A 24,664-nucleotide genomic window follows, 5' to 3' on the forward strand; every position below is an offset into this window, starting at 1 on the left:
TGTAATATAATTGTAAGTAACTGAAAATCCTGAATTTCCAACTATATAAAATTCATCTATAGAATCTGCTTCTAAAGTAGATTTTTTATGTCAAAATTCAAGAGAAAACTCGGACAGCTCCCGTGTCGGCACTGCTTTGCGGTGTTTTTGGCACTCGTGATCAATAAAATACTTCGTTTAAACCAACTACAACACAACTATACATGTATGATACGAATCAGATTGATAAATGCAAACATCTTCAAGACACGCTATAAAAATATCTAGGTATTGTAAAAACATTTTGCTCAAATCGGCACTGACGAATTCCAATGGCTTGAATAGTTTTGTGGGGCCGAAATGCTGTCAGACATTTCGTACCATTGCATGCCTATAAAATAGGTGTACACGGAAAGCGGTACACGAGAAGAAAGCTTAATCATTTACATTTTAATGCACAATCTAAATTCCATGGCAACTATATCGATTTATAGAAAACGAAGGTATTTTGTATGTTTCAGCTGAGTGGATTTCGAAGATCGCGCCCAAAACTCATTCACATAAATATTAATTTAAAAGAGTTATAGGCTTCCTGGCCAAATGAAATTACAGTTGAGAAGTATGATTTTCTGAAGTCCAATAACATAAAAACTATAATCTCATCTATAAGTGTTTATAATTTAACAAAATGATGAAAAATCATACGGTTCCCTGTAAAGAGATAACTTGTGACCGATTTACAAACTTCGTAGTAACCTTCGGCGAGTCACAAAAGTCTAAGCTGGCCCAACGAAGATTGTAGCCAACCCGGCTACACCATGACTCCAGCACTAAACTTTACATGAAAACAAGCCAATAGGTCATTGAATTAAACTATGTCCTTTCAATCTACAATCATCAACAGCAACCAGTTGTCTGATGGTAATTTGGTCGACTAAGATCTTTACCGACTTCCTAAATCCCTCAACAAGACCAAGTGGTAGTCTGAATACTAGTCTTTCGAATAAGATAAATGCACATGCACGTAAAAGAATCCATGGAAACAAGAGGGTTCTCCTCGACATTTACTCATCCAAATCCACGCCACTAGACCATGAGTCTGGTTGTTAGCCTTTCAGATAAAACTGACCGAGATCCAACATGCACTTGGCGCACATACATGACGGGAATATAAGAGTTGTCCCTGGCAACACTATGTAGAAAAAAAACTTTGAATGGGGAAGAGCATCTTAATTTCACAGAAATCTGGTGACAAAAAGTAACCAAAACAGGTCATGTGGATTATGTAACCTGTGGTAAAACTCACAAGTCTTGTGTGAGTAGGGTGTCCACCCCATTCAGCGCAGCACCAGCAGGCACAGTGAAGGTAAAGTTGCTCCACACCTCGTATTGAGTCTCCCCGCAATCCGTCATCTTCACTGAGGTGTCTCCTGAACAGGCACACACGTGAGATAGGCATGGTCATGTAGCACACTGCAGATCGAAATAAGGTGAAGACAAGGAAATGTAACAGGGGCACTATCAGGGCTAAATTTCATTTGGTTTTTCAATCACTGCTGCAGGATCTGCTGGGGCCATATCTTTTATCAGAGGTCGGCTGTCACTTCAACACAGGAAGTGATAGGTGGTTTACCCATCGCTGTGTTTATTAAGAAAAAAAAACAAAACAAAAAAAACGACGTTCGAAACATTATCAGTCACACCCTATCTTAGGTTTATGCAGTTTCATCTGTGCCAGGGTGGAAACTTGAATTCAGAAAACTTGGAAAGGGAGTTTAAAATGATCTTGCATCTGGAACTCACATAGCTGAGTTGTAAAAGACCTATTTTTCGGGATTCGTTTTCTTCTTGCTGGTCTGTTTTACACTGCTTAAGTGAACAGACTGAACGTGTGACATGTATCCACACCCCACCCTGTGCAAAGAGATTTTATTTTTACATGCTGGGCTGTAAAGTACCGTTGGCTACTCACCCAACACTAATCCCAATTAGCTGAAATGTATTCACAGCAATTCAACTTTTTAATCTAGAATATTTTGACAGATGAAAATATCCCAACTTTGAGCACAATATCGGCTCATTGAACTGAAATCAGAAAAGCGCCTGGTCGGGTCAAAGCTACGTTTGTCTTGGGGGAAAGATGATGCGGGAAGGGTGGGGGTGTATGTCGTTACCTGAGGTAGTGAGGATGGGGCAGCAGCGGAGAGAGAGGTCATAGACATAATCCCGGTTAGCACGTGTAGAGATCTGCCAGCCGGTGATCACGGAAGAATCATGGCATTGGAAGCTGGCGTTTCCATGTTCCCGCTTCTCACCTGTGGCAGTGAAATGGGACAGGTATTAACAGAACCATGTCATCTCACCTCACGTAAAGTATTCACCTTTAGTACTTTCTCAGGTAAACACAGGATGTCGATGTCTAATGTTCTTAGCTCTGCATCTCCATGCAACTCAACGTATTGTATAAGTCATTGAAAACAATGGCTAACAATGTGACAAAAATTGGTTATTCTATTGCATGATTCACTGGTTATCTTGTTCCTAGAAAATCAAGGTCAGTTGGTGGTAACGATTTCCTTCACCAGGACCATCTAACTAGGTCATGACACCAGTAGTGACAATTTCACACACAGCCTGTATGCAGTCAATGGTCTGCCTTCCATGGAGTGACATACAATCGTTTATTCTGTCACTTATGAGTGTGGTCAACGGTATTGTCGCTTTCAGTTTTTCCACTCACCTTGAAATTTCACAGAAAATGCTTTAACATAACCAGTTCTATTGATTAAAGTAACTTCCATTCTTTATAGTCGTTCTTGTTAATGCATCTCAAGATCATAGAAAAGCGGTTCCTTTTTCTCCCATTGGTATGATGCATGCAGAAGCAATGTACATTCACCCTTATGTGCAGCTGCTGCTTAACCTGTGGCTCTGAATGTATTTGATAATTTTGGTATGAATATGATAGATAAAATACAGTAACAAGAGAGGCAAGGCCTTCAAGACTCACTTGTGATACACTTTAAAAAAAAAATCTAATCGTTAAAATGTGTTCTGTATTTATTATAAAGCTTCGGGTTAAAAAAAAAAAAAAAGTCCTAACCAGATTCGAACCCCACGTGTTCAGGTGAGAAGAAACTGCCTTATCCATTACACTATCGTGGCTCCTTAACTGACATTCTAAAATTTAATTTGAACGTACTTTTTTAAAGGGCGATAAATCAATTGTGGTATTCGCAGTGAGAACGCCGTTTAAATCATTCTGGTGTATCTTGGGCATTCAAAAAATCTTTAAGGGCAATAATTTTTTTTAAGTCTGCGGTAAAGGAGACGTGGCTATCGCCGCAATCACTGCAACATTTAGCCGTTTTCACTAGATATAGATAGATGTACAAGTTTAGTTACACCCGCCGGGAATGTAGTACGACACGGTCGATTCAATTTCTCTTTATGTTCATTCTAGTTTTATAGTTTTAAAGTTGATATGAAAATTTAGTATTTTGTTAAATTAATGACATTTAGCACCAAGTACAAGTACTTCTAAACTAAAGTGAAAAGGATTTTGAAAAAAGTATAGACTGGAAATTTTTTCGTTTCATCGTGATCAGTTCAAGGGTGTTAACTCGTATGGTTTATAATTTTTAACTGAATTCCGACTGATTCTGTGGATATATATATATATATCTTTTTTTTTAATTTTTTTTTTATTTTTATATATGGCATTTTGGGGCATAATCCATTAAGTGATGATACGTTCACAAATCTTTCTCTGAATAAATATTTAACGATCTCCTCCTCCAACTTTCCATCACATGTTATCGTTTATTGTCCATTGAATATAGGATTGAACAGGCAGATCAACTTACAAAATAGCATCGTTCGCGTTCGAAGAATATGAGCACGTGCTTTGAATGTGTATAAATATGTGTATGCAATTGATTTTTGCCCATTACCTTCAGGGCTCAGCCAACAGATCTGTAAAGTCAACTCGTATTGATTTTATTTTTCCGAAAAAGACCACTTGGGCGAATGAACATAGTGAAAGCCCTGTACACAGAGTAAAACACACAAGCTTTTTATGTATTGAGTATAATTTCAAAATGTTTAAGATGAGTAAGATCAGTTTAAAGCAAAGTCCCCTAGCATTAATTACTGAGTAATTTCCCTTTTTTACTATCTGCACCACAACGTTTGCAAAATAAATAAAACTTCCATGCTTAGCAAAAGAAGTTCCTATTTGAACAAAAAATGATAATGACTGCTCTTGTGTCAGAATATCAGATCAAAGTGCCAAGTTCAGAGAATACAAAAAATATAAATATAACAGTAAATGCAGTTTGGATATTAGTCTTTTTCTTTTCTTTTTTGTGCCCATCCCAGAGGTGCAATATTGTTTTAAACAAGACTGGAAAGAACTGAATTTCTTATTTCTAATCCTAATTTGGTGTCAGCTGACAATTTGCAGAGAAAATGTCAATGTTAAAGTCTACCACAGACACACAGCCACAGACACAGACAACCGCACTGGGTTAACAGACTCACTTTACACCAGTGAGTGAATAAAAGAAACGTTACAGATACAAACTAAACGATATTCTGTTGAAATTCGGCCACAAAAGCTACACTGGAGCAGGAAAAACAGCTGCTTGTAACTTCATACACCATTTACCAAATTCCTGGCTACAGATGTGTTTGTAATGCAAATAGTGGTAACATTTCAGTTCTGCTAGCCTGTTTGAAACAGCTTTGCATTTTTCCAGAAATGAATGGTGCACGGAAAAAAAAAAAAACTATGGAAGAAAGGCTTAAATCTTGATGGAAGCAAGACCGCGTACACATTCACACACATCCAGCTTACACACTGCCAACAAAAAGCGACACCAGTCCCACTGACCTGCCCATGAACAATTCATGTGATCCACCTGAAAGAACAGAAGTTTCCGGCAGGAGAAGAGGAAACCCGGGTAAGCTTGGGTGAACTTCATGCTCGCAATCATCCACGACTTGATGTCTGACAAGAACGACCCTTCCGGGCACTCAAACGTGCTCATGGGAATCGGGGAAACTTGACCAGAAGTGGCCTCGTCCGACGCTCGATCCATGGATTGTCCGTCTCCAGGGTTACCGGAGCTGGCTGGCGGTGTGGGACTGATCACATGATCAAAGAACTCAGCAGTAGCATCTTCACTGTCTCCAAGTCCACGTTTTCTGTCGCCTGGCTTGGTGGGATCAAAGTCGATTCCTGCTCTTTCCTCTCGATGCACAGAATCAACTCCAGTTGGCAATGGTTTGCAGTATTTGAATGTCAATATCTCGTCTCTGAAAGCGGAAAAATTCGTTTGAGTTATGTTTGCATATCTACAAGTCGTATTAATGATATTTAAACCATGTAGAGGATATAGCCCACCATTAGCTGTCTAGTGTAGTTTGACAGTTACAGATCCTTGATACAGGAATCTTGTCCAAGTCAGTTAAATGCTCATAGTGCTGTAATACAGGTAATTCCCTGCAAATCAAATTCAAGTGCACCTTTTTGTACACTATTCTGTTAACTCGTGTAAAAATGAGTAAATTAAGCTGTTTAGTCATATCCATAGTGAAATGCATTTTATTGTTGAAATGGTAGAACTTATGCAAAATCAGAAATGATTTGATGCAGATGGAGAATTAGTTTCCCTCTTTTTTTTCTTTCTTTTTTTTTCCCCCCAAAGGTGGCCTTTTTAGGCCAGATTTGTTTACGATGCATTTCCCCCCAAAGTTGTTAAGGTGGAAATGTTTCAATTCTCAGGTTACCGATATTCGAGCTTTTGAAAAGGAACCCCAAAATGTTGATAGGTGAGTTACGGCTGCAGGTTGTCTACATTAGAATGCCAGGTCAATCTGGGACCACCGCAAAAAGAGCAGCATCGAATCCAGGTTAAAGATCCAGACACGAGCTGGCTGGCTGTTCCGAAATGCCGTAATTTCCGGACTACTTAACATCCGTCCTCTCCACTTGACTGTGTTAAACACTCTTACTCTCCAACTGTTGCTGATTTTCTATCTTCTGTACCTCACATTTGTGTCTCCTTTTCAACCCGACATTATCTGATCCAATTCAATTCAAAATACTTTGCTTTACCAAATCAGAAAATTCTTTCGGTTCACTCAAAATGCCCACCAGTAAATAAAAACGAGCAATACAACCTTCCCTGATCACAATGGACTCAAGTCATTATAAATTTTTTTTTTTTAAAACCCCAAAAAACCTAAAACATTGAGTAAAATATTACATCTCAAGATAGTGAAACGCACGCGTATGTGCGTCCGTGTGTGTGTGTGCGCATGTGCGTGAGAGGGAGGGAGAGGGGAGGGGGAGAGAGATTTCAATCAAAAAAGGAAAATATTCAATATGATAATTATAAACATTAACATGCCTATCAAATATCAAATCGAAAAACGATTGAGCAACTGACCTTTGATCACAACGCACATATAAATTATGTAAAAAACATTCAGGTGAGAAAAATTTACAATTCTCAACCTTATGTCACTACCCCCTCTCTAACTCCACCACCAAAATGCTGCAAATCCTTCAATGAAATTTGAAGTTACATGGCTGCCTTCAAGTAAAAAACATTGTAATACAGTACAATGATAAGCCCATGCTTTGAACCAACATCAAAGTTATCTTGGGGCTTATAAGTCCTGTGGTTATAACTGCACACACGCACACCCTTTTATTCAGTTCCAGATGGAAATCACCCAGGGTTCCACCGTCTGGAACGAAATCCTTAAAACCATGACTCCAGCACTAAACTTTACATGAAAACAAGCCAATAGGTCATAGAATTAAACTAATTTGGCTGACTAAGATCTTTACCGACTTCCTAAATCCCTCAACAAGACCAAGTGGTAGTCTGGATACTAGTCTTTCGAATAAGATAAATGCACATGCACGTAAAAGAATCCATGGAAACAAGAGGGTTCTCCTCGACATTTACTCATCCAAATCCACGCCACTAGACCATGAGTCTGGTTGTTAGCCTTTCAGATAAAACTGACCGAGATCCAACATGCACTTGGCGCACATACATGACGGGAATATGAGTTGTCCCTGGCAACACTATGTAGAAAAAAAACAACTTTGAATGGGGAAGAGCATCTTAATTTCACAGAAATCTGGTGACAAAAACCAAAACAGGTCATGTGGATTATGTAACCTGTGGTAAAACTCACAAGTCTTGTGTGAGTAGGGTGTCCACCCCATTCAGCGCAGCACCAGCAGGCACAGTGAAGGTGAAGTTGCTCCACACCTCGTATTGAGTCTCCCCACAATCCGTCATCTTCACTGAGGTGTCTCCTGAACAGGCACACACGTGAGATAGGCATGGTCATGTAGCACACTGCAGATCGAAATAAGGTGAAGACAAGGAAATGTAACAGGGGCACTATCAGGGCTAAATTTCATTTGGTTTTTCAATCACTGCTGCAGGATCTGCTGGGGCCATATCTTTTATCAGAGGTCGGCTGTCACCTCAACACAGGAAGTGATAGGTGGTTTACCCATCGCTGTGTTTATTAAGAAAAAAAACAAAACAAAAAAAACGACGTTCGAAACATTATCAGTCACACCCTATCTTAGGTTTATGCAGTTTCATCTGTGCCAGGGTGGAAACCTGAATTCAGAAAACTTGGAAAGGGAGTTTAAAATGATCTTGCATCTGGAAATCACATAGCTGAGTTGTAAAAGACCTATTTTTCGGGATTCGTTTTCTTCTTGCTGGTCTGTTTTACACTGCTTCTAAACTGACTGAACGTGTGACATGTATCCACACCCCACCCTGTGCAAAGGGATTTTATTTTTACATGCTGGGCTGTAAAGTACCGTTGGCTACTCACCCAACACTAATCCCAATTACCTGAAATGTATTCACAGCAATTCAACTTTTTAATCTAGAATATTTTGACATGAAAATATCCCAACATTTTTCGAGCACAATATAATTCATTGAACTGAAATCAGAAAAGCGCCTGGTCTGGTCAAAGCTACGTGTCCTGGGGGAAAGATGGTGCGGGAAGGGTGGAGGTGCATGTCGTTACCTGAAGGAGTTATGATGGGGCAGCAGTGGAAAGACAGGCTGTAGTCTTTCTTCCAGCCAGTGATCACGGAAGAACCATGGCACTGGTAAAAGATGGTTCTGTGCTCCCGTCTCTCACCTGTGGCAGTGAAACGTTGGACAGGTATTCAGACAGGGCCATGTCATCTCACCTCACATTCACCTCCAATGGCTTCTCACATTTACGATTAAACTATTGGTCTGTCCTCTCAGCTCTGCATTCATAGGCTCGTGTTTTATAGACAAAGGAAATCATTGTCCTTGGCCCAATTTGTCAGAATAGAGACTGCTTTAATTGTATTTAATGGTGCCATTTAACTGGTTATATATGTGTATGTGTGCGTGTTTATATATATATATATATATATATATATATATATATATATATATATATATATATATATATATATATATATATACACATATACATACATCTTGAAAAACGAGATGTTTGTTATACCGATTTTCTGTAGTCTGTAGTTCGTAAGGAAAACTAAGTGCATGACAAACAGTAAGAAATGCTCACCCATTGTGTGCAGTAAATGGTCAACAGTATTCACGCCTACATGACACCCTCACCCTCCCGAGACTTAACAAAAAAAAATGCTTTAAGTCATTTCATTACGAGTCACTGGTTTCAGTTGCATTCATTAAATCATTGCTCTTGCAGTGCATCTGAAAACTGATTCCGTTCCTTTGTCCTTTTGTTATGTATGCAGTAAAAAAAAAAAAGGATTTCTGTTGCGTTTGTCCTGCAGCTCTAAACACATTCAATACATTTTGTATAGCTATATTAAAAGAACGCTACAGATACTCGCAAAACATTGTTAAAATTTCGATTCACTCGAAAAAAGGCTTCATGGAAACGTTACCTCTCTCTCTCTCTCTCTCTCTCTCTCTCTCTCTCTCTCTCTCTGTGTGTGTGTGTGTGTGTGTGTGTGTGTGTGTGTGTGTGTGTGTGTGTGTGTGTGTGTGTGTGTGTGACTGAAATCTGACTGGAAACGATTGATCAATGCCTGAAGGCAGCTCGTATTTGGCTCTATCCAGGTAGGCAGCCTGATGTGCAAATGACTAAAGGGCTTTGAGCCTGGTATGACCGAGGATAGGCGCTACAGGAGTATCCGTATCATGTAACACCAATTGCTTGAAACTCCATACACCTTACAAGTATAAATTCCCAGCTACAAGTACAAGCTACAACATTCCCCCACTCCCACCCCCCAGCCCTCCCCACGCACATTACAATCCAACTGACCTGTCCACGAACAATTAACGTGATCCACCACCAAGTCCGTGAGGTTCCTGCAGGACCAGACGAAGTTACGGCCATCACCCGAGTGGACGTCTGACAAGAACGACCCTTCCTCACACTCGAACTTACTGACGGGGATCAGGGAAATTTGGTCCGAGGATTTTTTATCAAGTTGGTCAGATGTTACGTTGTCAAGGTGGTCTGAGGCTGCATCATCAAGTTCGACAGAGGTCCCGTTAGCAATCTGGTCAGAGACTTTCCCTTTGGGGTGAACAGATGTGTCGTTACGTCCAGAGGTTTCATTACCAACGGTGCCATCTTGGGTTTGAGATCTGTCATCGGGAGTCTCGCTTGAGTGAATCTCACTGTCAGACAAGGCTAACTGGTCTTCAAAATCAATTTTTTCAGCCACATAGTTTCTGTACTGGGGGTAGTTCTTGATGTATTCCAGTTCGCTTTTGCTTCCAACGAGACTTTCACCACCAACGCTGTATTGGTCTCCCGAATGATAGAATTTACTGACCTGATGTTTTAAGTTTTCAGCCCCACCCTGTTGTAATCTGCCAGCGTGCCTGGTGCCTTGCTCTGTACTTCCATGTCTCAGATTGTCAAGCAGCCTGTAGAGGCTGCGCAGTCTTGAGCTACTGTCAGGCAATGTGTGGGCGGGACCCCATGGCACACGCTTTGTGGTTGGACCAGATCCAGGCTGACTTGAATGCTTGTTCAGCTGGTTCAGAAGGAAATCCAAGGTGTCCTCACTCAGTGCGTCTCCGTTAGATCTGTCAATGTGTTTGGAATGGCCACTTGTTGAACGGCTCATGTAAGACTGGTCTTTCTCAGACTGGTCATGGAATGAAGACATGCCGTGCGACTGGTCACCGAACAGATTGTCATGGTCAGATTGCTTACTGGGAGTAGTGCTGTCGAGGTTAGGAGAAACAGCACGGCTGTCAGAGCGATCCTCATTACGGCCCTTGTCAGATGGGTCATGACCGTTTACCAGATTTCCGATGAAGTCGTGAAGCTGACTCTGGACATTGTAAAGGTTCTGTTCAAATGGAGACTGGTGCTTGTGGAGTTGGCCAAGGAAATGACGTAGAGACTTGGAATAGTCATTCTGGTCAGTGTGCCGGTGAGTAGGATGTTGAGAGAAATCCCTGTATGCCTGTATGGTGGCTGTAAAAACAGCCAACACAACCACCCACGTCTGCACACGAAAAATGAGGTAATCCGAAATTTAGAGTAAAGAAAACACTGCTGAGAATAAACGACAATACGTAACATTTCCTTCAAACAAGAACCAAACGAGAACTAAAAACTGAACACATGAGCAAGCATGTGAACGAACCGTGCATAATGAAACCGCAGAAGCTGGACTAATAGATATTGTCCAATAATTCAACATAAGTTCTTTAGTTTCCTATCCCATATCAATACGTGCAGTGGTAAGTCAATCACGCTGCTTGCACTTCGCAGCAACCATCCACCCCTCCCAAAGTTATAACTGGAAATGGGAAATGTCAAACTTTCCACGTGTGAGTTAAATGTTTGGCGTTTCAGTGAATACAAGTCATTCAGAAAAAAAGTAAGCGGTTTTTTCTTTAACATGAACAATGTTTAAATTCACAATGCCTGGTGAAACTATGCTGTGCTGCTCGTAATTAAGGGCACGAAAAAAGGGGGTAGGGGTGGAGGAGGAAGAATAGACTTAAAATGACAATTTTTAAACTACAGTTGGTTTGAGTTAAGTGTCAGAGGGAAAAGGTCAAGAGAGCAAAATAAATACGACCTTTGGTACGATTAATTTGCTTCTTTTTAGTTAATGTAGGGTCTGAAGATGTTTTGGCACTTGCCAAACACGTGCATGACCCGTTTCTTGGTGTCGAGTTATTTTGTATATTCAAACCGTGAATGACAGGTCAGACCGGTGCGAACAACTCAAATTTGTCATAAGTCTGGGGGATACAGCTAATTTTATATTTTGGGGTCGGGATCCTCAATGTGCAGCTGTTCAAAATATTGACTGGCCGATCCCACTTCTTGACCACTTCAGAAGTTTTGACGAGTGAAAACTGGTAAATAGGTGTGAAGTCTCAAACGATACAAAGTTATTTAATGAAACGACTGTTCAAAAGCTTCAGTTTGGTTCGTCACCCCTTTACTAGTTCCGACTTCCATGCCAAAGCCACAAACGCCAAAACAGACCCGCCTTTAAAGCGCCCTCAATCATTGCCATTTATTTGGCGTATTGTCAGAACGCACATTTGCCGAATTTGTGAAGGACGTCACAGGTTTAACTCCCTTTGTAGAGACCATTACACCCCAATCTCAAAAGAAAAAATGCCTATTTCCAGATTAGTGCTCCTCCCGTGCACTGATAACCTCCGTCACAATGAAGCTCGGCTTTTCCTCCACGCTCTTCAAATCAAAATCATGTTGCTTATCACCCAGCAGCCAACCGCAACTTAAGGGGTCATTTCAGGTCCGATAACCCGTCAGTTCTTTAAAACCAGAAGTCGGGACAAAAATAACGCTAAGAGGTAAATGAAAACAGCGCAGAAAAAAAGGAAGAATTTGCACCTACCTCATTCAGTCAATGTACAGATTCAAATTTATTATAATTCCTTCAGGAACTGGAAGTAAACGGGAAAAACATCTCGGAACATGGTTATGGATCTAGCTGAAAAAACATGTTTGTTATCACTAGTTCATTCTTCCACTTATAGTTCCTGTCATTTGGTGTTTTTCTACGTTATGCTCTAAGCAAAAGATAAACATTGATCATGAAATATCAATGTTGCGGCAAATTCAATTTGCATTCCCGGTACATGCATGTTTACTTTCCTCGTGGGAAAACTGAAATTCTTGGTGTGCGTGTGTGGTGTGGTGTGTGTGTATTATATATATATATATATATATATATATATATATATATATATATATATATATATATATATATATTATATATATACTGCCTTTCGTCAAATTATCAATTGCAAACAATCTTTTTGAAGGGGGAGGCGAGTGGTCAAGGGGTGCAACTCAGTCTGAACAGTGAGCATTGACGCTGACAGCTTGTGACGGTAATCATTTACAAACATTTTGTCGAACACTGGTAACAGCCATTGACAATACTGGGAACTGACACTGAATGTAAACATTAAGATTTGCCTAAATATATATATATATAGTAACCTCGCAGTACAGTTTCCACATTTCCCCCTACACACCCTTCCCCTTAAAAAAAACAAAACCCCCTACAAAAAACTAACATTCGCAACAACTTTCAGTATGATGAAATGTTTTAACTACCTCACCTATATAAGTTGAATGACCACGACAAAATACTATATACTTTTACATAATTTCCCCATGCTTTCCCTCCCTATTTTCGTTCCTTTTAAAATTTTTTTAAAGCATTCCACTGAATGCTAAATACAACTCAAATCAGTTTATATATGTGAAACAAATGCACATGCAACCTAAACTCCATTAAAAAAAATTTAAAAAACGCACCCACCATCCCAAATCAAATACAAAACCACCACCAACAAACACGAATTGACATTTGTATGCGCGGACTGAAAGGCCCATTCGAAGTTTCCAATCACTGTTCCTCACTTAAAATGACATTCCTTATATAACGAAGTTTGTTAATCCTCATGGCACGACTTACACAATGGGACATACAGTTCATTCAAGCTTGCTAAAATGTATGGTTTTAGATTGTTTCAAGGATAATTGAATGTTTCCTCTATTGACCACGATAGTTTGGGAATTCACTTTTGATTGTTAAGTCCGTTGGTGGAAATAAGACCCTTTAGTACTTTGGATTTGCTGGTACGTTTTAGTTCATGCAAGCCCAGAAGATTAGATTTTGGCACTAGCCTAACAAAAAACAAAAAAACAAAAAAGGCTTCATTCTATCACGTTGGCTTCGGCTTAACCATGGGTAATAGATGTGATTCATTGTCTTATGACACCAATGAAATCAAATCCCGAAATTTTATATATCACTAGAAACGGTAGTATCTACTATTTTCGGGAATTAATGTTTACAAGGCGTGGACGTTCAGTCCGTCAGTCACAGGAGTAGAGGGCAAGAAAATGTGGATATAGCCCAAATATAAAAACAGCCCCACACCCCACCCAGAAAAAACAGTATTCGAAACACCAGTTTTTTTCTTCCAGTATAATGGAATGATTTTAAAAGTTTCTCACCCAAATAAGTGAAATCACCACGACAAAGATACGTTTTTGTTTGTTTTGTTTTTGTTTTTAATATAATTTTTAGTGGGTCCTCCATCGTATTTTCCCCACTTTTTTCAGTGGGTCCTCCATCGTATTTTCTTCTCTTTTTTTTAACAATCCACTGAATGCTTAATACAACGCTATATCTATGAAACAAAGCACTTGTAACCTAAACACCACTGACTGCGCAGACCCAGTTTTCAGTATGCCAAAATAATCAACCTGATTGTGGGCATTACATCAAGAAGATTAAAAAAAAACAAAAAATGAAATAGACTGGTGAACGCGAAGTTTCCAATTTCTGCTCCTCAGTTAAACAGATATTCACAATACAATGAAGTTTGTTAAACTTAAACACAAATATTCCTTTCATGATGAAGATTAACTTCAGTTCGTAGATAAACCTCGTAATGATATTCCTCAAAATAACTAAGTTCGAAGTACGGTACGCCAACAGTGACAGAATATGAACACCACACGATGCACTCACCTGCATGCTGTCTGCTGAAGTGACGAACCCCAACTGACCCAGCACAGATCCGCAGACAACAAATTTTTTGACGGACTGACTGCTTCTCACTGACGCTACACGTGAATTTCATGACGTTCCTGCGGATCACCTTACGTGTGTGTATGTGTGTGAGATCAACTACCTCTTGCACTGCACGTAAATTTCATGTGCTCAGCCCAGCCTCATGTGAACCAGCAAGCTTCTTCTCTCTCTCGTTTCTCTGTGTGTGTGTGTGTGTGTGACCAACTACCTCTTGCACTGCACGTAAATTTCATGTGCTCAGCCCAACCTCATGTGAACAAGGCAGCTTCTTCTGTGTGTGTGTGTGTGTGACCAACTACCTCTTGCACTGCACGTACATTTCTCTCACTCGTTTCCTCTCTCTCCCCTTGTGTGTGCGTTAAGTCGCTAATGAGAAGTAGCTAATGAGTGACTGTGACTTTTTCTGATAACTAATAAAAAAGAGTATTTTCGTGTAATGCAAGCACATCATGCAAGTATGGGTGCATGCATGTGCGCACACACACGTAAGTGTATATAATCTGTACATGTGTAATGTGTGTGTATGTGTGTGCACATGCAGCTGACCAGCATTCAAGCATTTGTGCTTGCATGTAGTGATGGTAATTTCTCACAAATTTGCTGCTGTGGGAATCTGATACCAAATTTTAATATAAATTCAAAGGTCAACGCTTTTTCACTTTGGCTTTGACCTAAAAGGGGAGGTTACCTACTTCCGGGAGGTTATCGGCCGTAGTACTTTCGTTTTCTCCGCATAGGCGGATAGTAGTTTGCACAGGACAGGAATGTCAGACCCCAGCCGGAGTCTGCACTAGTTGGGTCACGGCTAAGTATGTGTAATTAAACAGTGTTTTGCATTTTGGGAATATTTCTCTGAAGCTATTTGATTTCACGGGCGCAATAGCCAAGAGGTTAAAGCGTTGGAATTGTTTCAGTGGAGTGATGGCCTAGAGGTAACGCGTCTGCTCAGGAAGCGAGAGAATCTGAGCGCACTGGTTTGAATCATGGCTCAGCCGTCGATATTTTCTCCCCTTCCACTAGACCTTGAGTGGTGGTCTGGACGCTAGTCATTCGGATGAGAGGATAAACCGAGGTCCCATGAGCAGCATGCACTTAGCGCATGTAAAAGAACCCATGGCAACAAAAGGGTTGTTCCTGGCAAAATTCTGTAGAAAAATCCACGTCAATAGGAAAAACAAATAAAACTGCACGCAGGAAAAATACCAAAAAATGGGTGGCGCTGTAGTATAGCGACGCGCTCTCCCTGGCGACAGCAGCCCGAATTTCACACAGAGAAATCTGTTGTGATAAAAAGAAATACAAAATACAAACCCAAATCTCGTTAACAAAGCCTGGTGGGTAAAGGGTGGAGATTTTTCCTATCTCCCATATGTGCAGACCTGCTTGTGCTTGACCCCCCTTTGTTTGTATGCGCATGCAGAAGATCAAATACACACGTCAAAGATACTGTAATCCATGTCAACATTCGGTGGGTTATGGAAACAAGAACATACCAAGCATGCACATCCCCGAAAACGGACTACAGCTGTCTATATGGAAGGGTAAATAAACAAAACGATCATACATGTAAAATGTTTTATGTCTGTCTGAGGTGTATCTGAAATCTAATTGAATGACACAAGAAACGAATGATGAGCGCCCAATGGCAGCTGTCAGTTGGCTCTACCCAGGTAGGCAATCTGTTGTGCGAATGACCCCATGTTTGTAAAGCACTTACAGCTTGGTTTCCATCCGAGGATAGGTGCTATATAAGTATCCATATCATTTATTCATCTACAAAATTGATAACATTTGTACTGTGACTTCCAGTCTGAGCCAATAGCATACTCAACTCTGGAAAGATGTTGGCAACAGGCTGAAAAATCTGATAATAAGATGCTTCTTTGATGGGGCTCAAACCCATGACCCTCTCCCAGTCTGAAACATTCACCACTTCACCACAGAATTTGAGGATTTGAAAAGTCATATGGCATTACAAGTTGTGCAGTCACTAAGTAATGCCATATAAAGTATGTGTACGTTTTGTGTGCGTGTGTGTTCATGAAAAGTGAACTGGGCAATTGAATGGTAGTGGGGTTTTTTTTCTTCTCCATGGTGTATATGCATAGCTTCTGAAACATTTACAATGGACATGCAAATAAATGAATGTCAATAATTTTCAAAACAACTGGAGACCATATACTGCAATACATAAATTTTGAATGGTTGTCTACTGAACACACAATATTATCCTCTGGTTATAAGAAGATACTACTTATTTTGTAACTTGGATAAATATAAACATACTTGGATGGATGGTTATATAAGATGATTTATGATGATGATTTCCTTGAATTATCTTTTTTATTCATTTATTTATTTATTCAACCTAGTATAATACTTTTCATCATCATGTAACTGACCTCTATCCCATAATGTGATCTTTTTTGCTTGCCTTTTCATCCATACTTTTTAAAAAGTTTATTATATATACATTATTATATAAACTGCTGCCACAAAATTATGTTCAACATGGCTGCGTTCATTGACACTACTTTAAACTGCTGCAGAAGTTTGTGAAATCAGACATTACAATGCAAGCACACTCAGCAAGTGTTCTTGTTATTGAGGACAGACATTGAGTGATGTGAATGACTTTACCATATGCACAGTGCATAAAAAATGCTCCTGATCAACCTGGCACATTTCTATTGTTTTTGCTTTCTTGTTGTTTTTTTAATAAAATGCAACAGTACAATCCACCGTTTTTGACAGGTACTAACATTTTAACTAAAAAGTTTAATGAGAGTGATAAATTAACAAAAATAACAATGTTACTGTGTCAGTCTTGTGTTTCTACTTATGCAGAACAACAAGATCAGTTTAGTAGCCTGAATCTGTGCACTAGTGCAGTAAAGAAGCATCAATTAACTGTGAATAATTTTTCAGAACTTTTTACCGAGAGTTCTCTGTAAGAGAATAATTCTCAAGACACACACACACAAAAAAGCCAAGACAAGATCTTGAAGATGGCATATATTGTATCCCTTCAGCTGGTGACAAACTTTTCATGAACACACACGCACACAAAATGTACTCATACTTTATATGGATCGGTTGTGTCATGAATCACACATACATTCTCCTCTTTCTCTCTTAGAAGCTTTCTTCCACTAATCACATTTGTTTCACTGCACAGCCTCTCAAAAATCAGCCGACTGAGATGACAAATAGCACTCCCTTGCCACCGCCTTAAACACCAGATAGCGCAGAGAGAACTGACTGATTGAACGAATGAAAAAGGACAACGTACAACTCTTAGTATGGTCTTGCACATGCACGTATTTGTGCATAATTTAGAGACTGAGATGCAGAGAGAGAGAGACAGAGAGAACGAGAAAGAGAGGGAGAGTGTGTTCATGTGAATATAATTGGTTTTGTCTAAGCCCATGGTCTGTATGTGTGTGATTGTGTGTGTGAGAGTGTGAAGAATTACTCAGTCAGTGAATGTACATGCTAAGTTAAATTGATGTACACATCCAAATAATGACAAGGTGGAAAATCAGAAGAAATGTGAAAGGCTAACGTTTCTTTCAGTTTCTTACGGTGAAACAGACATTCATGCTCAACCTAAGACAGAGAGGGAGGGTAAATGGAGTATGTGCAGTACCTCGACAAAACACGCAAACTTGCATTCACATTTAAGCATATGTGCAAAGAATACCACACACCAATCAGACATCGGCGAATTCTTAAAACTGTATTAAGAAAATCATGTAATGCGCACTTTTACACAGCCACACAGATGGAAGTGAGGTATTCTGGAGACACACTGTTGGGAATCAAAACTGTGATATAGACAGTCTTGAAATTTTTGATCATTTTTCAGAATTTTCAAATTTCTAAATAAAATCTAAAACAAAAGAACACAAAATAGGGGGAGTCATGAATTGCAAACTAAAATTAACTAAAACCATATAAAAATAGAAAATGTATATTCATAAAAAAAATAGGAACAAATTAAATCATGTGCATATAGAAATGCACATTCGTGTTTAAAGCTTGAAATCATTAACGTCTTTAAAGAATCTTTAAAAAAAAAAGAAGAAAAAAAGAGTAAACAACAACAAAAGCAAAAAAAAAAAAAGGCTTTCATTCATTAAAAAATGGAAAAACAAAATAAAACAAAAAAACCCCAAAACCCCCACCCAAACAGGGTGAAAGGGTTAAATATTATGTCTCCATCTCATCTCCCACACCCAACGAACACGCACTCTGTCCCCTCTCTGAAAGAACATCTACACATGGACACACAAAAAACATACATATGAACACACACACACAGCCCACACAACTTCAGTTCACAACAGATGCCATGTCGATGCTCCATCATCCTCAGTTTAGTTGATGAGTTCCGTCAGAGCATCGACAACATTGCCTTTGTGTTCTCGCAGTATGCGCTCCGCCTTCAGGCGAGGGATCTCCATCTCCTGGACCTGTCACAGATCAGTTTTATGTGTGAGAATGTTACTGATCAAGATTTGAGAATATTGAAGAGTACAAAAATGTTGCAAGACAATGGAGAAATATGGTTAATCCTAGTGCAAAAAAAAAAAAAAAAAAAAGAAAGAAAAAAAGAAAAAGAAAAAAGATTTATGAACAAGATCAAGACAATTTTTTTAAGGATACCACTGTAAAGCTTACTCTTGCGCCATCTGTCACAAGTGTTTGACACTCACGCAGAAATTCATCACATTTACTGCATGTTTTTGCTTGCAAAATAATTATAAAAGAAGAGAAAAAAAACACCAAAAATATTTACCTTATATGTGGACCATACACATTCACTCACAGTGCACCTTCCATCAGCATCATTGTATCATTTAAGAAATTACTGAAGCGAACCAAAAAAGGAACAATCACAAATGTGCACTTCTGATGTGCTGTTTTTGATGCACACAACAGACCGGTACCATCCCCAAAACATATATGAAATACATTTAATGTGTATGCAGATTTTTTTCTTTTTTTTTTTTAAAAACATGCTGTTGTTGCTGATATGTAGTGCAAACATGGATGTCTGCTAAAATGGAAATCACAATTTCTTGTATGTGGAGACAGTTTGGCAGGCTATTTCACATACAAAAAAATTGCAATCCTTCACTGCAAAATGAGTCACAAGTCTCTACCTTTCATCATTTTGCACCTGCACAAGAAATATCCCTAGCATGCATATTATCATGTGTGCTGACAATGCAGTATGCGGTATGGGATTCTGATTCCACTGTCCATTTGACAAATAACTCATTAAACTGTGGGATATATACTAAAAATATTCCCAAAAGTTAAACATCTAGATTAAAATAAAGCAGTTTCAGAAACATCCATTTCCAATCTAAACTCACTTTAAAAGTAAATGAGTAATCAATATGTATACATGTATGTGACATGGTAGTCTTCAAATCAAGATTTCTCAAAATAGTTTGTGGGATGAATAAACACAGTGTTCAGCTAAGACTAGTAAGAGGCTGCCAGTTTCACACTTTTTATCTCTGATTTCAAACTGCTTTTCACTGTTGGAAAGAGAAATATATATATATTTTTAAAATGACTAACATTAAAATGAAAGAGAATTAAATTAAAAAATATATATATTGGAAAATGACGTACCACCCGCATGACAGATTTTAGCGTTTTAAGAATTTCTAATGGACGGTGACATTTTTACCAACAGCACATCTGTCCAGATCTAAAGTAAAGAGTGCTATGGAACAAACTACATCCACAACAACTCACGATGAGATCAACGTCGTCCTTGTTGATTTTAACCTTGGACAGTTCTTTCTCTTTCTCCTGCTTCGCTCGGGCTTCCCTCGTCTGCTGGTCACTCACCACTTTCATGGCCTGCACAAACATCATCCTCACATCTATAGAACTGCAGCATATGGCTGATTTATACAAAGGTACTCTATAATGGGACCAGTGGGTGGGAGGTAAAGGTATAGCAGGGGGAGGAGGACATGATCATAAAGATTCCTAATGGACCGCTGGAGAGTTCTGCAGCCATCTTGGATAGATCTTCCGCATTCGCATCTAACTTATACTTGAAACTGCGAGCAATGCCACAGGCGACTGACATAGGCAATAGCAGCAGACATGTGCTGTCCTCCATTTCTCCAGTTGATAGTCTCCATTGCTACAACCAAACTCTGTACAATGAAGTGCCATTGTATGCACAATATTTTTTTTTTTTTCAAGTCTAAAAAAAGAAGCCTGCTGTTTCGCTTTAGCTGCTTGCAACTTTGGAGAGCCAAGCAACCTCGAAAGATCAGATTATCTGACATGCCTCTATAACTATAAGTCATGCAAGCATGAAACTCTCCAGTGATCTATTCAGTCATTGTCCTGGTTGTGGACAAACGTGCATCATTCAACGATTCATTGCAAAATGCATGATGATTACACAAATTCTGATAATTTTTCAAGTTTAGTTAACATTGTGCAATTATAAATTTTATATTTTGTATGACTTTTGGAACTTCAACTAGTTCAAGCTGAACAACCAAAGGAGAATTTTGTTCAGGCCTGCTACCTGCTTTAATTTTTTGTGAAACTCAACTGCCTGAGTCCAAACTCCATCATCCATGCATTCACAAGTGACTAGTGAGTTCAAAAGTGTACCCTGAGGATGTACCTTCACCGGTTCTTAGTACTGTTCTATAGTGTCTTATGAAAAAAGGAAGAAAAAAACCCAAACGATTCTATATTAAAAATTCATATTATTATATATTCATTCTCTAACTCGTCTAAGTAACTGTGGTCTTTCCAAACTCTCTCTCTCTCTCTCTCTCTCTGTGTGTGTGTGTGTGTGTGTGTGAAGCGACATGGATCATGTTATGACCCGTAGGGTAAGTGCTTGATACCGGCTGTTCAACAAGTTTTGGTAACTGGTTCAGTTTTGTTGTTGGGAGTGTGATGGTTTTTGTGTCTGTCACTCTGTAGTATCAAGTATTTTTAAAAGTATTAATAGTATTGTATTGCCGACGCTATCTTTATTACTTATTGTTATAGTTACAATACACCATGGATTCTAAAGTTTGGGAGAACCAGATTAATCATGGAATCGGTAATGGTAAGGACCAATGGTGTTACTTTGGCACAAGTTAAAAAATACACCGAAAGAAAAAGGAGAAAATACTCACATCATCGAGGTTTTTGCTTGAGATCTCAGCTTCCTCCACATAGTCCGTAACTTTTTCGAGATCCGCAGCACCAGAATCGTGCTTTGCAGATTTCTTAGCTTTTGATCCTTGATCATTTTCTGTTTCTTCCAAGTCAACTGTTTCTTCTTCAGCGGCCATTTTGAAACATGTGCTGATTTGACCATACTCCGCAGTTCCATGTTCTTTCCTCGCCCTCGGTCATACTGCACAAAAGCCCCAGACATGGAAGAGAAGTCCGTCTGACATCTTTCTTTCTGTGCGTGCGTGCGTGCGTACGTGTGTGTACCGATGTGTGTGTGTGTGTGTGTGTGTGTGTGTGTGTGTGTGTGTGTGTGTGTGTGTGAGCCGGTGTGTGTGTATGTGCCGCCGAGATGTGTGTCAGTGTGTGTGCACGGTGCCGCAGTTCCGTCGGTCACTAGCCTGTAGTGTGTGTGTGTGTGTGTGTGTGTGTGTGTGTGTGTGTTGATTTGTCACAGTTTTGTTTTTGCTCAGTGCCCATCGGAGGGCTGGACTCGGACCCGGTCTGTAAAAAAGTCACTCGGCAGAGTCAGCACGGTAACCGTGCTTAATCCACTCAGCCGGCTACTACAGTAACCGTTTCGCTTCGTTTTGTTTCATTTCGCCCCCCTTCCCCCCCCCCCCCCCCCCCCCCCCCCCCCCCCCATCCACTTCTGGTCTCTCCGTCGGCCAGGCTTACTCAGACAGACAGGCAGGCAGACAGACAAACTCAGACAGACACGGCAGGCACTGCGGAGGCAGGCAGACAGACAGCCGACAGACAGACAGACAGACGGCAGACAGAGACAGAGCCTCAGAGAAAGTTAGGTCTCCAGTCTTCGACTGAGACGAAGTTGGAAGGTTTTCCGACCGATGAGAGTTCTGTTCGTAATCAGTAGCGCACGCACGCACACACGTCAGTACACACTGACGCACACTAGTGCGCACACTGCACACACACACACACACACCGTGCACACACACACACACGGCACACTGACGGACACACACAGACCGGCACTGGGGCGCACACTGCACACACACACACACACACACACACACACACACACACACACACACACACACACACACCGAGGTCCCCGCGTGTGCAGCATGCACTTAGCGCACTGACGTAAAAGAACCCACGACAACAAAACTGAGGGTTGTTCCTGGCAAAATTCTGTAGAAAAATCCACTTCGATAAGAAAAACAAATAAAACTGCACACAGGAAAAAATACAAAAAGATGGGTGGCGCTGTAGTGTAGCGACGCGCTCTCCCTGGGGAGAGCAGCCCGAATTTCACACAGAGAAATCTGTTGTGATAAAAAGAAATACAAATACAAAGTCCTCAGTCGCCATAGAGATTGTTGCAAGAGGGTTTGTGGGCGAATCTGCCTACAGCCTCATGAAACAGCTGTCGATTTCCGATGAAATTGGGATACTGTACTGCACCTCAATTTTAAATACCATGGATGTCACAATACTTACACAGGCCTATCAAATCGCCATGGCCGTGTCACTGAGTGCTCGAGATTAGATACTGACGGAGGCGGCCCACGGAAAGCAGCAAGACGTTCCGGGTATGACTTGTTGATGACAGAAACGCCGGGACACTGAAGAGTTTCGTTGCCTTGCACTGAACATTCTCCACCTCAGCACATAAGGTCTTATGGTGAGGTTGCAAGTTCCATTACAGGTCTACTGAACGAGTGATTTGTATCGACGATTGAACTGAGGACCTTTTTCAACCCAGATGATATTTTCCGGCTGGGTGGAAGTGGAGGAGCCCACAGACTCTATAATAAAATCTACTATGACGATTGTCACAGTGGTAGTGGATTAATATTTATTGTCAGTTATGCTTTTCTTTAAGGGATCAGCTTCCGTCGAGGCCCCTTAGCTTTTTACGGCCGTCGTGGCAGTGAGTGCCAATGAATTCACATTTTGTGTAAGACGTTCAGTTGGGGCCCAGTCCCGACTCTTTCCGCTTCTGCTCTACATTATCATTATCAGTAGTTTGCCGGTCCCAGTGCACGCGGTGTGCATGGTGTGTGTGTGTGTGTGTGTGTGTGTGTGTGTGTGTGTGTGTGTGTGTGTGTGTGTGCGTGCCAGTGTGTGTGTGTGTGTGTGTGTGTGTGTGTGTGTGTGTGTGTGTGTGTGTGTGTGTGTGTGTTCGAATGTCACTTCTTAATTGGCGCGGCCGTGATCTGCTTCTTTTTCCACCCACGCTGTCCATTAGTTATTACTATTTATTTGTTTTTTTTTTTCCGGTGTTGCTCATGTACCTGACTTCAGTTGGACCTGTGTCACTGAGTGGAACTGGAAGTGAATGACTGACAGTTGTACGGCACACACACACACACGCACACACACACACACACACACACACACAGACACAGACACATAGACACAGGCAGGCCTGACTAAGCGCGTTGGGTTCGCTGCTGGTCCGTCAGGCATCTGGCTTGGCAGACGGATGTGGTCGTCAGTGTAGCGCCGGCGTATATGGATTTGTCCGAACTGAACGCACGGTGACTGACACTGACGCCTCCTCGGTCAAGTTGAGCTACCGATAATGATACTGATACTGGCACACACAACCATGCACAGCCTCACTGATCATCATAGCACCGGCTGACTTTATTTCCGTCAAGCCGGAATCTCACACAATCAATCAGTGGATAGTGTGTTGCTGCAAAATCTGCCGCCATCTTGTACCGGTGAGAAACCACTGCTTAGGTTTGCCTGCAGCAAATTTATATATATATATATATATATCTCTTTTTTTTTTTAAACCGAAAACTGTGATCCATAATGATGGATAACGGGCTTACATAGAATGAACATAACATGTCGACTATGGATCTGACCAGAGTGCAAGGATCAGTTCGCACGTTTTGAGGCCTCAGTGGAACATCAGTCAGTTTAAGTTTGTGTCAGTTGCATGTGGGTTTTCCGGGCCGCTTACATAATATGAATCATAAACTAATCAGGGGTAAGAGAGGGATGAGGGGATCGAGGGTTCATTAAAAAACACACCAAAAAAACAACAAAAAAAAACAACAACAAAAACCCAAATAGAAAAGGTGTGTGTGTGTGTGTGTGTGTGTGTGTGTGTGTGTGTGTGTGTGTTCTCTACTGAGTTTTGTAGCAAAAACGATAGCTTATATTCCTGGGATAACTGTAATTTTCATAAACATATTTTGCCTGTTTTTATTTGTGACGCAAAATAATTTTTATCACTCTGCTAAATTACTCGGGGTGTCTGTTGGAGCAGTAGACCCCCCACCCCACCCTACTAGGGAGACACTGCGCTGAACCAGGACATCT

At 40.4% G+C, this 24,664-nt stretch overlaps 2 protein-coding genes across 2 annotated transcripts in view; both read right to left on the reverse strand.

Annotated features, from left to right (window-relative positions):
* Positions 1 to 14,133, reverse strand: part of LOC143277936 (uncharacterized) — a 55,174-nt gene extending 41,041 nt beyond the window's left edge. Inside the window, exons 1-4 of the mRNA XM_076582915.1 lie at positions 14,072 to 14,133; positions 9,334 to 10,537; positions 8,062 to 8,178; positions 1,286 to 1,409 (exon numbers count right to left, since the gene is read on the reverse strand). Coding sequence (XP_076439030.1) covers positions 1,286 to 1,409; positions 8,062 to 8,178; positions 9,334 to 10,537; positions 14,072 to 14,077 — 1,451 coding nt within the window. The 5' untranslated portion in view covers positions 14,078 to 14,133. The remainder of the gene's footprint in view (positions 1 to 1,285; positions 1,410 to 8,061; positions 8,179 to 9,333; positions 10,538 to 14,071) is intronic.
* A 3,001-nt stretch (positions 14,134 to 17,134) lies between these two features.
* Positions 17,135 to 21,491, reverse strand: LOC143277843 (huntingtin-interacting protein K-like). The gene is made up of 3 exons (XM_076582756.1): positions 21,316 to 21,491; positions 19,910 to 20,017; positions 17,135 to 18,609 (listed from the first exon to the last, which is right to left on the reverse strand). Exons 1-3 carry the CDS (start codon positions 21,472 to 21,474, stop codon positions 18,514 to 18,516), a joined length of 363 nt encoding a protein of 120 aa, XP_076438871.1. The 5' UTR covers positions 21,475 to 21,491; the 3' UTR covers positions 17,135 to 18,513.
* Positions 21,492 to 24,664: the final 3,173 nt, after the last annotated feature.

The sequence above is a fragment of the Babylonia areolata genome, chromosome 35 (assembly GCF_041734735.1).
Source record: "Babylonia areolata isolate BAREFJ2019XMU chromosome 35, ASM4173473v1, whole genome shotgun sequence".
Lineage (NCBI taxonomy): Eukaryota > Metazoa > Mollusca > Gastropoda > Neogastropoda > Buccinidae > Babylonia > Babylonia areolata.